Source organism: Crassostrea angulata, chromosome 2, assembly GCF_025612915.1.
Source record: "Crassostrea angulata isolate pt1a10 chromosome 2, ASM2561291v2, whole genome shotgun sequence".
In the NCBI taxonomy this organism is placed as follows: Eukaryota; Metazoa; Mollusca; class Bivalvia; order Ostreida; family Ostreidae; genus Magallana; species Magallana angulata.
In genome coordinates, this window is record NC_069112.1 from 27,790,731 (window position 1) to 27,809,025 (window position 18,295).

Consider the following 18,295-nt stretch of genomic DNA (forward strand, 5'->3'; position numbering starts at 1 on the left):
TACATAAATTTTTGTCATTGTATTTTGTAGAGCGCCATATCCAGGCAGCAAGAAGTGAAAAGGCAGCTTGACTCTGAAACTCTGTTACCTTGACAACAAAATTAAAAAAAAAAAAAAAAGTTGTTATTTTTTCAATCAAATGTCACTTTACACACAGCAATGAAATTAGGATTTAATGAGTATTGGAAAAAAAAATATCTATATATACATATCTCCGCCAAACTTAAGAAGGAAGATCTCGCGAGATCTTATTCTTTAAATAGGCTGGGATTACCGGAAGCCAGGGAGAATACATTGTTATACCTTACTTCAGTTTTATTCATAAAATTTTAATTTCATTGCATGCGCTAAAGCGCACTTATAAAATTTTTAATTATCATGTTTCTTGATGGGGTATAAAACTGAAGAATAACATGAAAACAAAGTTATCTGAAATTAGTTTATTTGGCGTTTCTGGCTTTACTATGATGGACGCAAAACAAAACCAAGCGAGGCATCAGAGAGAAAAACCCCGAACAGAAGTACATGTACATGAAGTGACTATAGCATTAACAAACAAAGCCACATCATAACGACACGCTTTGTGACTCTATACAAAATAAGACGTTTTCATACATTATATTCACTCAATTATAATAAAAAAAACACCTATATATGTAAACTGATTGACTTCTAAATGCTAAATGCATGTATTTTATTCAATGAAACATCATCTATAATTAAATCCAAATAAGAATATCGCTCTTGTTTACGAAAGCTTTACCTGAAATATAACAGATATACTCTGTCCCAAGATATCCTCAATTCGCATTTTGTCTAATTATACTCGACTTCAGGGTTCAAACGATGTTCATTCAAAGGTATGAACAATTTCCATTTTTTTCAGTTGAAACTCCCCGTTTGGCTAAACAGGTTTCAATTACGGGCTAACAACTGTGCGGTCTACGGGGATTTTGCATTGCAGCAAGCTCGGATGATAACGTTTAGAAATTGCTCGAGGTATTTCGAGTGAGTTCCGAATAGAGAAAGGGTGTAAATAGTCCCCATTATAAATATCCGCAAGGAATCTGTTTTTGTCCGTGTCAAATTTTTCGAGTAAAAATGGAAATGTGTTGATATAGATATCTTGTAAATTTCCATTTCATTGATTTCAATTGCACTTCTTTAAAAGGTATGCTAATTTTTTATTAAAAATCGTGAAAATGCGCTGCATAAATACGTTTGGATAGACTATAGTAAAAGTTAACTTTTTTCGGCCTTTTCCATGACAATTACGGTGCACGAGACTGTTCTTTGTTACAAACAGACGTTCGAGAACTTGCAGAACAAAATGATACCAAACAACGCAGCAAAGTATTTCTACTGTCATGATAAAAGAATGCAGATGGTAAGTAAGTTTTAATCAAAAATTCACCCCTTTTCTCGGAGAGATTGCATTTCTTTAATGGAATAATTATGCCAGGGCTAATGTGGCATTGTTGTACCTGTTTATGTTGCAGTTTCTTAAAAATCTGTATGTACCATGTGAAAACCCGTTGTTTAGAGGTATATAACCTCTTGTTTCGTGTTGCTCACCTGTCAGGTGAGATATTTACCATCTTAAATTAATATCTTACAGAAAAATACTAAATCTCGTACAAGAAATATTTTTAATAATAGTTATATGACAAGAGTTAGTCAGGAGCAGTGCAGATCAAAAACCCTTTCCTAACAAAGATGATAGAAAGTTATTTTGTTCCTGTAGAAAATGTCAAATATCCTATCATAAAGTTGCATTTTCTATTGGAAGAATTATTCTCTAGGAATAGGAATTTCTTAGAGGCAAATATTTCAGCTGACAGGTGAGATACATTAATAATAAGAGCAATAAAAACTATTTTGGCAATTATCTATCATATGGTCTATTTAAATTTTTCGGTGCACGTAGGTTAAGGTCGGTCGTGGGTTTCAAATATTTCGATCTCTGCACAGGCTATCCTATCGTGTATTGCTGTCGTAAAATTCAAATGCTGATTAAATGCTCAAATATACATGTTATTATGTAACGCATTTACGAACAAAAAATACTCATCAGAATAATTATATTCAGTGAAATGAATCGTTAAAATAATGTTCAGAAGTATTTTAATCAGTTCGCCGCTTCTTCAAAATCGAGTTATTTACATCAAAGTCAACGCTTTACGTTGACGTCAGCTTAAATCTTGACGTAAAAATTGACAACGCAGCAAAGTTAATGTGTCCCGGAGGTAAAACCCGGCCTAAAAAAGATATTATTTCAATCAACAAAAAATTTACTTTGACCTAAATTAATCACATCTGCGCAGGTGACTAATGATACTTAATTCTGAATATTTAAAAAAGAGAAATCATTAATTATGTCATATTTTTGAGGTTCTTGCTTGGGATTGACATAAACATCTCATTGTTTTGAAGGAGGCTCTATGAGCCTCCTCTATTGCTTCCGGTCAGCTTGCATTTGACGTCGATAATTAACTTAGCGGATTCGACGGACACCACCTAGCGAATAAATTTGCAATATTCGTTTAGGATTCATCTTTCAATATCATTATTGAAAAAAATATCTTATTTACAATTACAAAATATACAATGAACAAAACTTTACATATTAAAATTATTTAACATAATTTCTCTCGTAAATTTTGGTCTATTCGTGAAATTCCGAGTAAGTATGAATATGCATGAATTTAAGAATAGCAATAATGTGTAATCGTATAGTGGCTGTTTATACTTTTAATACAACCTCCTGACCGTGACGTCAAATAATGAGTGTTTACTAGAATATTGAATGATGATAAACATGGCGTGGTTCTTCGTCTGTATCGTATATTACTTGCACATTATCAATTAATCTCCTGCAGAAAGATCCCAGCATGAATCCAATAAAGTTATTATTCAACAAGTTAAACCAATGTCATGTGAAGCTGGAATATTCACCTAATTAAGTCCTGACAACCGTGATCGTATCGTAGCATTGCATATTTTTGTTTAGTTTTACTTGCATGCATACTTACTCTACGATAAGGATAATGAAACAAAAAATTAAACATCCACAGTGTACCTTTTACGCCGAAAAAAAAACAGTCAGTGGCACATTGGTATAGTACCCAGGCCACCTGCGGTGAGGCTTCATTTATTCTGTATGTCTGGCCAGCGCTGTTGATTTCAAAATAATTTGGGAAGTCGGTGTGTTTTTGCAAGCTGATAAGAGTATTCCGCATGAAGAAAAAAGTATAAAAAAATTAACAGAATGTACAGTCATGTTTTCTTTTAAAAGTGAATTATGGAGGTATTAAAAATCTAACAGTATATAATTTTCAAAATTAGCATTAAAAAGGAATTACAGCTAATTTTCCTCATCTTGGTTATTTCCCTTTTTATGCACAGTTTCATAAAAGAATAGAAGTCGTTTATATACTGAAAAATTGAATCTTTTTACAGCAATCATAAGCTTGCAAATGCGTGTTAAATATTTAAAATGTTTTACAGCAGAAGTAAAGCTGTAGAGATTCGTAAATGTAGTCACTCCCTTGCAAAAAGTCACGCTGAATTGTTTACAATAGATGCGCTAAGCTGTTGATCAAAAGGCTGAGCTAGCAATATTTACTGTTAGGACCATCTGAAATGATTAATTTAACGGTGAATTGAGAATTCTCAAATTTTACAAAGCATTATTTTAAAAATCATGGGAAAACTGTCAATTCACAGTACTTGTGCAAAATTAGCTGTAGCGTCTCTTTAAAATAAAGAAAATTCATCTCCATAATTTTTTGAAACGCTTAGAAGTATATTTGATCACTCTCTACAATCAAATCATACATTATGCAAAAGAAAAAGAACGAAAACTTTGCGAGATTAAGATTTTGCATGTATTACCTAACATTAGGGGTTTATAAGCAGGTACTAATTTTTCAAATGAAAAAAGTTCGCTGTACAACAGTTTTCATTAATTATTTATCATAGAATTTAATAAATATTATGAATCATTAAGTATAATAGTAACTAACAAAATAGTTTTTCTGCCTTGTAAAATATATGTTTGCATATTTCGTAAAAGAGCATGAATATTTAAGCAAAGTAGCTTCTGTCCTGTAGAATTGCATATTCATAACCTTGTATATCTTAAAATATGAAGACAATAAACCATATCGTTTTCTAGAGTTGAATTAAATCAACTCTCAGATGCAGTTACCCTGGCAATCCGAAAGTGAAACTGTGTTTGGACCTATGTACAAATCATCGCCGCTGACAGGAGTTTATTCTCGAAAATTATCGGCAAATTCGATGTAATGCATTCTGAAGCATTGTTATTCAAGGAAACTTATTTATAAATACCTTGAAAACAGTAAGATTTAAATGTTACGAGCAATTTAGATAATTTTTGTAGTCGTATGTATTTCTACGCCAGAGTTCAATATAATCTCATTCAACCACACGCTCAGCTCTCTCCGTAAATCTCCGCCAAGCAGAAATTTTATCTTGCTTGTCGGAGATTAATGGAGAAATAAACGAGAGTACAGTAAAATTTTGCTTGGATCGATACGGTTTTCAAGAAATGTTTCCATTACTGATACATAGTGAATATGAAAGAATTCTATATGTCTCGCTTTAGCGTCAGCTTGTATATAAAAAAAACGGTTTTAGTACAGTCTCGTTAGAATTAACTTTCAACGTTACGATATGTTCCCTGAGAACTATCGAATGGAATGCAGATCGTGACGTCAAGGATGATTATGACGTCTTATTGTTTAAAGTAGAGACAAGTGACTTTTTTTACACATCACTGTAGGATGCAAAAATAAATGTGCATTTTTATTGCAGCGTCAAAAATTAGAATTGAAAATATAATTTGCATAATAAAACATATGTGCAATCCTTTAATGTTCTGTGTGAATGGAAATTAGGGTTTTTTTTTTCTATTCAAAATAGAATTCAATTTGATTTGTAAGCATACTTATATTTTACACAATTCTATATGTAAAATGGCTGGCACGACATGTTTTTAGGGCCAAACTATGAGGGCGGATAGCATAAAAAATATCCAATCGATTTTGTTCTAATTTGGCAAAAATAACTTATAAATAATCTTTCCATCGCTAAAAATTAAAAGAAAAGTCGGACATACGACTACAATTGAAGACAAACAGATAAACTATCAATTGACTTGATATTTTACACAGTTTACTCAGAAGTTGACCTTTCACTGTAAAAAAAAAAAAAAAAAAAAAAAGGAAACAGTATGTTTGAAACATTCTCCCCCGAGACTCCTTAAGCTGGTGCAAAAAATACCACATTGGCACTGGGGTAATTATCCGGCGCAGTGCTAAATGCTTCCTCAATCTACCTGCTAAAAAATAAATTCAACGAAGAACTAATACTTTAGAGTCTTGAACGATTGTAAGCAAAGAAGATGTCAAGTGATATAGAGCCGTTTCGAAATCCCGGTACAAGAAGGAACAAGATATTTTAGGATAGCATCAAACTCTCTATGCGTCATATTGGCGTCATGTTGGACATTGCATTGCTCCGCGGTGATAAAAAGAAATGTTATAATTTATAAAATCCAAAATGAGTAAAGTTAATCCACACAAGTATTAGATAATAAAATAACAGAAAGCCGATTCAAAACTCTACCGGTTTCATTATAATCTTCAGGAGTTTTTAACAATCACCATAGATATATAAGTACATACATTTCAAATGATCATTGTGACGTCATATAACATCAAGTATATGTTGCGCTTTTCAGAGTTCATTATGACGTCATATTATAAGCGTTTTGTAATAGTACGGGAAAAACATATAATATATTCAAATATTCTATAATTGTACAAGAAAAACATAAAATATATTTAAACATTCATAATTATAATGCATTCAGTGTTGGTTTATATAATGAAATGAAATGTTTTTCTTTTGTTTCACGCTCTTGTTCGGTTGTTATTTTATAAAATTTATAGATAGGACACACTGTAAAGATCGGAAAAATGTTCTTGGCACAGTTTCTGAGATGTCCGCTAACAGCCGTGCACTGGTATTTTGTTTCACGAAATTGTTGTCGGTGGACGGTCATTCGATGTCTGAGGGTATCCCCGGTTTGACCAATATAGTTTTCTCCACATCCTGCACATGTTATAACGTAGATTAGATTAGAACTTTCACATGTAATAGAGGAATGTATATTAAAATTTCTGCCGTTTTTGAACTCGAACTGGTGGCCTTCTTGTAGGTAAGGGCAGGTGGCACATCTTGGCTTCTGGCATTTACGGACATCTGGTGTTTCTTCGATATTTTTAAATTTGGCACGGGTTAAAATCTTTTTCAGAGACGGACGTTGTCGTTAACTTTTAATGATCTGAAATTTGTTTAAGACTTAATTCATTTTTTTATCACGTTCTAAAAGTTGAAGGTTGCTTTTTATAATTTGGTAAAACTCTTGATTTTTCGGGTTGTGTGTTGAGACGTATGGAATAACACATTTTTTCTGATTTATCTTTTATCTGTAGTAGCTCATTTCTATCATGGCATGTGGCTTTTTTGATTCCATGTTCCACTAGTGATTTGGGGTAGTTCCTTTGTTGTAGCAGGTAGCTGAAGATTATAATGAAACTGGTAGAGTTTTGAATCGGCTTTCTGTTATTTTATATATATATATATATATATATATATATATATATATATATATATATATATATATATATATATATATATATATATATATATATATATATATATATATATATGATTTTTAAATTACACTTCGACGTGTATTTGAAAATATTTACTACATCCATTGTATTTGTATATTGTATATCAATTGTATTTGTGTACTTCTACAGAAGCGCTATCAGAATTCCATCGACATAAAAAGTACCAAACAATTTATGATTTTGCCTATAAACCGCTTCCTTGTGGTCATACATTTTATTTAGGAATTTTGAACTATTTGTGTTGCATGGTCGTTGCCGTGAACTTCGACAAAAACGACAAAGGATTTTTATTTTATCTCTGTTTGGTGGTCTCCTGTAACGTAATCTTTCAGGTATTGTTACTTTTATAAAGATTGGGTAATGTTACGCACGTGACCATGATAGTGAGGGATATTTGCTTTTTCTATCTGCAAGGTTATACTGTTTACATATTTAAATCACGTAACATGATATGTAGATCAACAAACAAAGACTAATACGTATGTAATGAATAATGTACCAAATACTTGTATATGTAAGAACTAGCTAAGGTCAACAATTAAAATTACTAATATAGATGCCACTGTTTAAATCCTTGCGAAAACTAAAAAGGACAATGGCACAGACACACTAACCAAAGATAATGGGATAATGTTTATCACATAATCGAGCACAATCAGTTTCATCTTCAACGCTACAAATCATGGGTAAAGAGTTGCGATGATATTCAACATGATTTGTTTATGATTGTTACTTTACATTTCTAATATTTGTTCACTATTAATATTTATTCAAATCTTTACGAATTATGTATTTTTATTGATTCTGCTATATCGTCACATATCACTGATACAAAATGTATGAAAATTAAAGTATCAACACAAATGAACATAATGGTAGACGATACGAAAAACCATAAACCTATATTTGCATATCCATTTTTCTTTCCCACTATAAGTCAATACAAAGGAAATGCAATAATTTTTCTAAAATTGCAATTGCTCTGTTTTACTATGACATTATAATAGTGTGACGTCATATACTTTTCCATGACGTTATAAATTTAAACCACTTTACGATACATCATGTGTTTTTTCCAACTTGACAAAAATTGATATATTAAATATTTAAACATGTTTTATAATAACATTTTAAGGGAATCACTGTTATAACAGTATCGATTCTGTTAACAAATCTATGTGAATTAAAAAGATACATTACAGTCTGAAAGTTTATTTTTGATGTAATAGCTAAATGTCAAGGTCTATGCTAATACAGAGTATTAGCAAGTGGTAAAATGCAAATGATATGTTTTACGGTGCCACCGTTCTAGCGAGCGCAGCAAGAATTACACAGACATGTACCTTGCATCATTGGCAACCTTTAGTGTTATTTAGGTATCATATAATATTTATTCGTTTGATGAAATATCGGCGCTTCTGATTGGTCGAAAAATTTCTTTGATACCTGCATCAATAAAAATTTTGCCGGATCTACTTTTCTCAACTGTTCTGATCTAACACTATTTATAGAACGGGAATTTCCAAAATAAACACTGTCAACAAAGTGTAAAGTTGTGTCTGTTTCATTGTCAGCAAACAAAATACAACTTTATAAACATAAACACTTGAAAGTCTAACCTTCAAAAATAAACAAAACACAATAGCTCATTCACGAAATAGAAAATTAAGCGTCTTCTCACGATTTCGTCTGCTTCAGATCAATCAAAATTACTGCGAGGCTGGCTGTTCCTTTTCCAGAATAATCATAACGAACATATAGGCCCATACACTTTCACGGTAACACTGCTGTTCAAATTTGGTAACGATGGTTTTTAATTTTACACAGTACCCTACATGATCGGTCATCAGAAATTCAGAATAAGCATCGTTTTGAGTACAATGCATCAACTCATTCGGCGCATTCCAAGCGGCAGATACTATAGTATACCATTTAAGTACATCACTGGCTATATAGTTACCACAATGTTTACAAAAGTCGCTTATACATACTATTCTTTGTAGATATATCAACTTTTTTTGTCCATCGCCTCTCCTTTGATGGTTACGTCCAGTTGCATTTTCCACCGATCTCACATGAAAACTAGTTTTATTACGAAATTTTCTGCACAGTGAATAATATCACAATCTATCGCATGTATTTTCCTTTCGTTTTCAATTCAGCCGGTTCAGATTTTAACTCACTATTTGTGTTTAATCCATTAAATTCAGTTCAATAGCACGGCATCAGCTGAAGGCGCATCCATTTTGAATATTGTCCCTGTTTGAAGGTGTGTAATTTCCCACTTTTAAATTTAACGGTTTGACTATATGCAGTATTTACATAAATTGTTTAACTGTTTATTTTCTCTCTTTATTCCTTTTTTTATTTAGTTCAAAATATCCTATTGTTTATTTCCTCCCTACTCATATACTTACCTGCCTACTGTACATGCATGCGCAATTAGCTTAAAGAAGAATCGATATGACAGTAAAGTATGGCTCTTGCTAGTATATATATTGAGTCTCGCCAAAGCATAAGCGGTGCTCTAAACGTGTCTTCAAACCTTAAAACACCGTAAATCAAGAGTTCAAAGTCGGCAATTTTTGGCATAGCACTACGGGTGAAAACATTAGAGAGCATTATGGGACGTAGACAAAAAATTTTGTTTGATGAACTGTAGGTTGAGCTCGTTCTTTTACCCGCGCACACTGGTTTTTACAGCTTGCTCCGCTCGCTATAAGTAAGAAACAACGATTATTTAGTGAACATGGTGTTATGAATAGCAACTGCTCTGCTGGCATCATGGATTGTGCCAACAGAGCAATATATAACCAGTGCAGTTGAAGTGGTTGATTTTGCATTGTATTCATGACACTTAAACGCATTTTAAATTTGCTGTTAAATCTGTTCTTAACAGTGTTTTAAAGAATACGAACTCATCACCAAAACAAAAAGACAAACAAATGTGTTTATCACGTATAGAATAAAAATATTATACCGGGTGAACGGTTGGAAGTTTGCTTCAGTGTTTTGTAACTTTATAGGTCGATTTTATTAAAAGAAAACTTTTAAAGACCACTCTTTCATTTGCAAAGATGTTAAGTTGTAAAAACAATGGCTTTGATATCATTACTGAGCATTAAAATGAAACACATATTTGTTGGTAGTTGAACATTTATAAAGCTAATTGTCTACAGATTTTCCCCACTACTAGTAGGCGACTGAATTAAAGAAATGAATGCATAAAAAAACAAAAACCTGGTGCAAGTAAGATATCAATACAAATTTAAAAAGGAATGCGTAAAATTGGAATAACGGAATTGCTAACTGGAAATTAGTACTCGTGTGAGTCATGCCTGGGAAACTCGCCGATTTCCCCTCATTTTTATAGCATTTTTTAACACCCTTTGTTGTTTTTTTACCTGTAGAATGCACTTTATCTTCAGGATGGGGCAAAATGTTTCAATAGTATCTAAACAAAATAAATCATATTAAGTATAATATATATTTAAAGATTTGTGCTACTTGTAAAAACATTTATATTTTAGTGTCATTATTCACCTGCTAAGATGCGAATTATAAGGAAAAATTGCACTCTAAGGATAAGCACCTCTTATATTAAAGAAGTACATTTGTCATCATAAAAATGCATCAAATAAATTGTTAAACATCGTTTGTCTTTTACGTAATAATTGTTTTAAATAGATACTCCCAGTCAAAGTATTTTTCATTTCATTTAAAAAATATTGTTTAAACGTATAATTATTTAAGTTTCGGAAAAACTTAGTATTGATGCGAACAAAATAAGTTATAAACGCAAAGCTTTACGGTATACATTGATTAAACATTCATCACTGATACCGGTATTTACAATGTTCACGGCTCGTTTGTCATAATAACCATTGCGACTCTTAATATACATGTACACATAGTTGTTTCAATGGTTTCATATAATCAATCAATAAATTCAAAACTTCAACCTGTTGTGTTTAAAGGTTATTAATCCAGAAATCGATAACATAAATGCTTTAAAATAGAATAATTTACGTAAGGAACTTATGAAACTGTTCATATATACATCGCCAACGTTCATAGCGATATATTTAAAGCTTTAACACATATAATTTGGTGAGGTAATGATGTCTAGGTGAAACCACTTCGATCAAATGGGTTCCTTACATATAAAGTTATTATATCAGATAATTGATAATGCTACTTTAAAACTTATGAGAATTACAGCGTTGTTTTATTTATTGATATTTTTGGCATTAATGAAAGACAAAAGTTCCCTGGAAATATTGCTATTTTCCGAAAAACCTCCTCACAACCCACGATGTGAAAACCACGACATCATTCTTCTGCCTACATGTGTTTTTACTGTAGCATGGAGTAGCAATGAGGAACATGTTTTTTAAAACAGTTGTTAAAGAAAAAAGACCTAAAACATCATAAAACACAATCGTAATGTGATAGTAGAGTAATATGTCTATGTGTATTTATTCGTTTTGTATTTTCTATTTTTCGTTTTGTTCAATAGAATCTTAAAATTATATCAGCCAAAGTTTAACTGCGCAAGTAAATTGAGTTCTTCCTATCTGTAATTTCATTGGTTCATAATATTAACCAATTATTTTGAAGCTAGGTGTATAAATAAGTTACCAATAATTCTAATTAAGTTAGAGCAGTATACAGTTTCAAGAAAATACCATCCGGTTGATATCTGTTGCATCTTATGGTATGTAAATTTCATATTAACTTATGTTTTACTTATCAGTGAAAATGTTTAGTCTCTGGTTTTATTTTAATTGCATTGTCAATACTAAAGTGTATTTTTGTAATTAAAGTTATAATACTTGGATTGTGTCTGTAAAGTTCAAAGTTTAGCTTTCTTTACAGTACGCACTGTAATTGATTTTTTATGAAACGTATAATGTATTTGTGGTAACTTATAGCTAATGTATTTTCTTTCATTTTGTCAGTTTTCTCATATTATGTATTATTTTGTAGGTCAATGCCTCTATATATATTCAAAATAAAAAGTTATCAGATACACAGTATACCATCTTCGTTTTGCTTGACTGCTCGGTTACATCATGGCGCTGCGAGAAAACAACAACAGTATACAGTGAAGAAAAAAAAAACCAATTGTGTCATGTCCTAAAGCTTAATAGTTTATATGATTGTGCACTGTGTGTCTCATTGGACAATAATGCTTTTAACGTCATAAAACAGAATCGTAAGTAACAGTAAGGAGAAAACAATTCCAAAAATATTCCACAAATAGGTATTTTGCGTATTTGATGGATGTTTGGTTGTAAAAAACATCAGTTTTATCATCTATTTTACACTTTCTAAAACCAATGATCACTTTGTTTTTCAGAAGAAACAGTATATCTTGAGATTGGGAAAAAGAAACCTTGATATGGTGAGCCACTCATAACGATATCAAACCTTGTTAATCACAAACAAACTTCTTAGTTCTTGATAATTATTTGATACAGATTGTCCACATGACAATTGCAAGAAAATGTCATTATCTGGCCATTACATTTAACCACGTTTACAAACCGCCGTTTGCTTGGGCAAATGCAGAATAATCAGAACATCTGTTTTTGTCTTAACGGCAAATTGATATGAATAATATATATTTACCGTATTGTACCGATTAAAAAAAATACTCGTAATATGTTGTGTGTATTAAGAATAGCAAGTTTAGCACAATATATTTCTTCTGCTGAGACATGCCGGTATGACAGTTATCTGCATAATCATTCTTTACCCTAACCAGATTTCTGTTTGTTTTGGATTTTCTCGGAGCAAACATCTGCTCTTCTTACATCGTAACTATTGTGTTAAAATGATGGATACCACGCATTGACTTATTAAATCAGTTAAATATCGCCGTTAAATTTTAGGTTTAGTTGGATTTTAAAGATAGCCCAATATAAATGACTCTCTAAACAATGTGTTTAAGGCTTTAAATAATAATAATTTAATTTTGGTTGTAACGCGCTTTCTGATTTGCTAAAAAAATTATTTTATATCGTATAAAGAATGTTGCCTACGTCATAGTAAGACTAACGTCAAAAACGTATCAATACGCCTGACGTTACGTTTGAATTTTGTACAATATTACGTCATTTTAAAGGTCAAATGACCGTTTTTATCTACAATGAAGAGTAAAAAAATTAAATTATAAGCAATGAATTCAATATTTATTAGTTTTATACGATATAAAATGGTTTGAAACAGTTTACGCTATTTTATAAACCGCTTCGCGGTTTATAAAGCGTAAACTGCCCCAAACCATTTTATATCGTATAAAACAAATAACTATTGAATTCATTCCTTAATTAAAATATCTGTTAATACTAATTACATTTATTAAACTGTCTTTACACGGTTTGAAGAGAGCCTGAAAGTATGAAATGTTCATGTATATCAGGGGCAATAAGGTGGAATTTTCCGCTTAAAACTAGAGTGGAACCATACCAAAGTTAGTTTAAGGTTATCCTCTTTCGTTATAATATATATATATATATATATATATATATATATATATATATATATATATATATATATATATATATATATATATATATATATATATATATATATGACCATTACCTTTATAAAATGATACATTCCTTTATATATATTGTATTATATTATATCCAAAAAAAAAAAAAACGAACGACCACATTTTCCAGATTTTCTCTTTGAATTTTTTTTAAAATGTTATCTATGCAAAGATATGGAACACATACAAAAAGAAGCCGTTCATTAGCTGAGTTGCCAAGTGCTATTTGTACAGGCAAACTCGAGATTTTTCTCTGCTCGATAATTTTTCGTTTTCTTTTCGAAATTTGTTTTCCTTTCTCTATGGTTATTCTAAACATTTAAATGTTTCTCACTTAAGACTAAAACATAAAGGCGACTGTCAATCAAAAACAGCGAACAATTTAGAATCATTTAAAATCTATTAGTTTGATGAGATATTAGTGCTTCTGATTGGTCGTAAAATTTATTTTTTAATACCTGTATCAATAAAATTTTTGCCGGATCTACTAGTTTTTAAACTGTTCTGCTTGAACATTATTTATAAAATTTCAAAAATAAACACTGTCAACAAAATGTAAAGTTATGCTTGTTTAATTGTAAGCAAAAAAATACAATATAATAAATATTTAAAAAAATGAAAATGTCACCTTAAAGAATATCAATACACATTATTGAATATACTAAATAGAAAAGTAAGCGTCTGCTCGAGATCAACGATCGAAGATTATGGCGAGGCTGGCTTCATATAGGCCCATACACGTTCAAGCCAATCACGGAAACACTGCTGTGCAAATTTGGTAACGGTGAATCTTAAAATTTACACACAAATCTGATGGGTCATCAGAATAAGCATCGTAAAGAAAATGTATGAGAAGTGCATCAACTCCTTCGACTTATTCCAAGCGGCAGATATACCATTTATCGATAATTACCTCAATGGCTATCTATATAGTTACCACAACACTACAAAATTCGAACATACATACTATTCTTTGTCGACATATCAACTATTTTCGTCCACGATCGCATCTTCTTGCATGGAATGCACAGTTGCATACTCCAACGATCTAACTCACAATAAAACCAGTTTTAACGAATCTTTCTGCACATTGAATGACATCACAAGCCATCGCATGTATTTTCCTTTCGTTTTCAATTTAGCCGGTTCAGAATTCAACTTTCTATTTGTGTTTAATCTCTTAAATTAAGCTCAATAGCTTGGCATCAGCTGAAGGCGCATCCATTTTGAATAGTGTTGCTGTTATTGTTTTGTATTCATACGCGCCGCTTCATTTAAATTATCTTTATGTAATATTGTTGATCTGGCTAGGATTGATTGAAAAACATAAAACATGGTTGTGTGTATATACTGCCATTTATTTTTGCTAATAAGAAAAATTAGGCAATAAGGGGAGGTCTTCAAACAGTCATAATATCAATTACCAGACATTGAATGTAAGTTATAAAAGGTGAGCAAATGACCTCCCCCATATTAAACAAAGATGTATACAATATCAACATGTACCAAATATACATACAACAAACATATTGTTGAACAAAAACAGCATTGTACATATCAACAACAACATACATGTGTAATACAGTGCAAAATAAATCCCCAACTATAAAGGTGATGAAGGGGAAGGAGGGTGGGTTGATTGCGGTATTTACAAACTTGTTGACAGCTGACAGTTAAAATGACGTAGTCAAAACATCGCGCGACTAAACGCCGCACTCTGATTGGTTAATGTAGACAATTAAAGAAGATCAGCTAAATACTCAAAAATACTCAAATATTAGAATTACAATTATATCATGACTAGACTTTTATTTTTGGTACTGGCATAAAAATAACATATCACAATTTACATAAATGCTATTATTTACAATAATGCTGTATTATGTAATATTGTTGATCTGGCTAGGATTGATTGAAAAACATAAAACATGGTTGTGTGTATATACTGCCATTTATTTTTGCTAATAAGAAAAATTAGGCAATAAGGGGAGGTCTTCAAACAGTCATAATATCAATTACCAGACATTGAATGTAAGTTATAAAAGGTGAGCAAATGACCTCCCCCATATTAAACAAAGATGTATACAATATCAACATGTACCAAATATACATACAACAAACATATTGTTGAACAAAAACAGCCACCAAAAGCAAACAGCAGGTTTGCACAAAAAGACCCCACACAAGGTGGACTAGCCAGATCATGGTAGTCAACAATATGAAAGATGGCAGTACATACAACACATATGGCAATGACTAACCTCTGCCTTATATGGAAATTTAAATATTAACCTATCATGAAGGCACAGATTATCTATACATGTATAACCAAACCAGTTAAAAATTTGCATACCACTATGGACATCTTATTTTTAACCTTGCAAGCATTAACACATCAGTTGACTTCTGCCCTGTGTTAATATGACAGTATAATATACATGTTAAAAGTTTTTATACTATCAAACATGTTTTAAAATACAGATAGACATGTAATCAAACATTTTCAGATGAACCAGTAGGCACATGTTACTAAAATGACAAAATCAAACAACAGAAACAATGGTTAAAAAACTATACAGCAGGCATAAACACATCAGTTTACTTCTGACCTGTGTTATGTTATGTGTAACCACATCATGCACATAGTATAGATAAATGTTATACATGAATCACACTTTGACTAATGTCCAATGTAAGACAAATGATAGGGAATTGTGATGAGAATTGAATTTTGACATACAACTAATCTATACATTGAATTAACAACACAAACAATGCATATCAGATACAATTATTTAACACAGCAGTTAACTTCTGAACTGTGAAAACCTTCCAGAAAAATATACATACATAGCATTTGCTATATGTATTTAAAATGTAAAGCTTGACAAACGTATGTATCTACGAATAGCATCAGATTTCCATCTTCCCATTTTTTGAATGCAGTTTTCAGAATAACCCAAATGTGCTGCATGAGTGGCTGCCCCTATCCTAAAGCTGTGACCTTTGTATAAAGCAGGGTTCAAACCAACAAAATCAATAATATTAGTAAGATTTTTCACTACAAATGCATAAGTTACTGGTTCACCTCCCATAAATTGAAACAATGGACCTGACTTGTGGCCAAATGTATGCAAGTAATTATATAATGCTTGAACGGGGCACATTTCCTTATTATTTGATGCTTTAAGATGGATTTGAAAAATGTCATGTGTTTTATTTGTTTTGAAATTTTTTAACACAATTTCAACAGCCACAGGTGTTGTTTGAAGCATTTCAAAAGTAGCATCATTTCTTTGAATTACTTTACACTGATCAGTTTTGGATTTTACCACAATCTCACCTAAACGCAAGAAAGCATTGAAAGCTAACAAAAAAATGGATTTCAGAAGAATCCTAGTGTACAAATTTTTAACAGAAAGATCCATTGATTTTAACATGTTTGACAAAATGGGACCTGTAATCGGTAACCTGGAATCTTTACTAGGTGCAGAATGATGGCATCCCTGTATGATTTTCCTAACTAAAAATGTTTCAGATGGATCTTGAAGGCTAAGAATTTTGTGTACATAGCTTATGGCTGAAACATGAGAAGATATACTATTTGGGGAATAGCCAAGAGAAAACAGACAGGCAATAAAATTGCATAATATTGCAGGTGAAAGAGGAATGGAAGTTATATTTGGAAAGTGTTGAATAAAGAGATTCCATGTTCTTTTGTAGGCATTTTTTGTGTTGTCACATAATGCCGCACCTAAAAGCTGCTGAGCTTGCAAAGTTAAAGTTCCAACAGGGGTTCTGGAATGAGTGTTGGGTTGGGTTCCAATTGAGGCATGTATTGAAAGGCTGCCTGAAACTGGAAACGAGACAATTTGTCAGCTGCAATATTGTATTTGCCAGGTATATGTTTTGCTCGAAAATGAATATTCCATTTTAGGGTTGCTAACACTAGGCGGCGTACTAATTTCATAAGAGTTACTTCTTTGGAAGTCTGTTTATTGATAACCTGTACAACAGCTAAATTGTCAGACATGAAGAGAACCTTTTTGTTTTTCATCTCCTCACCCCAAATCTCAATGGCCAAGACAATTGGAAAGAGCTCTTTAATAGCAATTTGATAATTTTCCATATTTTCTCGCCAATGTGAAACAAACCAGTTTGAACCAAAAATAGCTGCAAAGCCTAAAGAACCTGAGGCATCTGTATAGAGTGTGATATGATCTGATGAAAACCATTTTTGAGACAAAAACACAGATTTACCATTAAACGAGGCCAAAAATGAAACCCATGTTTCAATATCTGATTTTGTTTCATCTGTAAGGTCTATCAAATCATCATGGTTTTGCACCCCACAGGTCAAATCTATTAAACGACGAAGGAAAGCACGACCCGGAACAACAACCGAACAAGCAAAATTAAGAAGACCAATTAAAGACTGAAGATCACGTAGATTGGTTTGTTCCCTACTCTGCATGTTCAAAAGATGTGTTCTAATCTTTTCAACTTTTCCAAGAGGAAGACGTGCTTCCATTTTTGTGGAGTCAATTTCAATGCCATAGATAATAATTGATTTTGTAGGCGTTTGAGTTTTAGACATTTTGATAGGTACCCCAATAGTTTTGCAAAGATACAGAAAATGTGTTAAATCATTTTTGCAGTTTGGTAAATCAGCTGGCCCAATAAGGTAAAAGTCATCTAATATGTGTGACATATCACCAGCTTTGTATTTTGTCTGCATTACCCACTGTAATGCAACACTCAAACGTTCAAAGACCTGACATGAACTACTCGCGCCCATTGGTAAGCATTTATCAAAATAGAATTCATTGTCCCATGAAAATCCTAACAAATGATAGTCAGCAGGGTTCACTGGAATGATTCTAAATGCATCCTCTATGTCTGTTTTGGCCATAAGGCAGTTTTTTCCATACTTTTGAACTAGTTGTATGATCAAGTCAATTGTATCATATTGAACTGTAGAGTATTCTTTTGGTATATAACTGTT

At 31.8% G+C, this 18,295-nt stretch overlaps 2 protein-coding genes across 2 annotated transcripts in view; one reads left to right on the plus strand and one right to left on the minus strand.

The window, feature by feature from the left end:
* LOC128171655 (uncharacterized) overlaps positions 1-157 on the plus strand; it is a 4,436-nt gene extending 4,279 nt beyond the window's left edge. The window contains exon 2 of the mRNA XM_052837435.1: positions 31-157. Coding sequence (XP_052693395.1) covers positions 31-58 — 28 coding nt within the window. The 3' untranslated portion in view covers positions 59-157. The remainder of the gene's footprint in view (positions 1-30) is intronic.
* Positions 1-18,295, minus strand: part of LOC128174120 (uncharacterized) — a 49,949-nt gene that overhangs the window by 19,789 nt on the left and 11,865 nt on the right. The gene's annotated exons all lie outside the window — the stretch shown is intronic.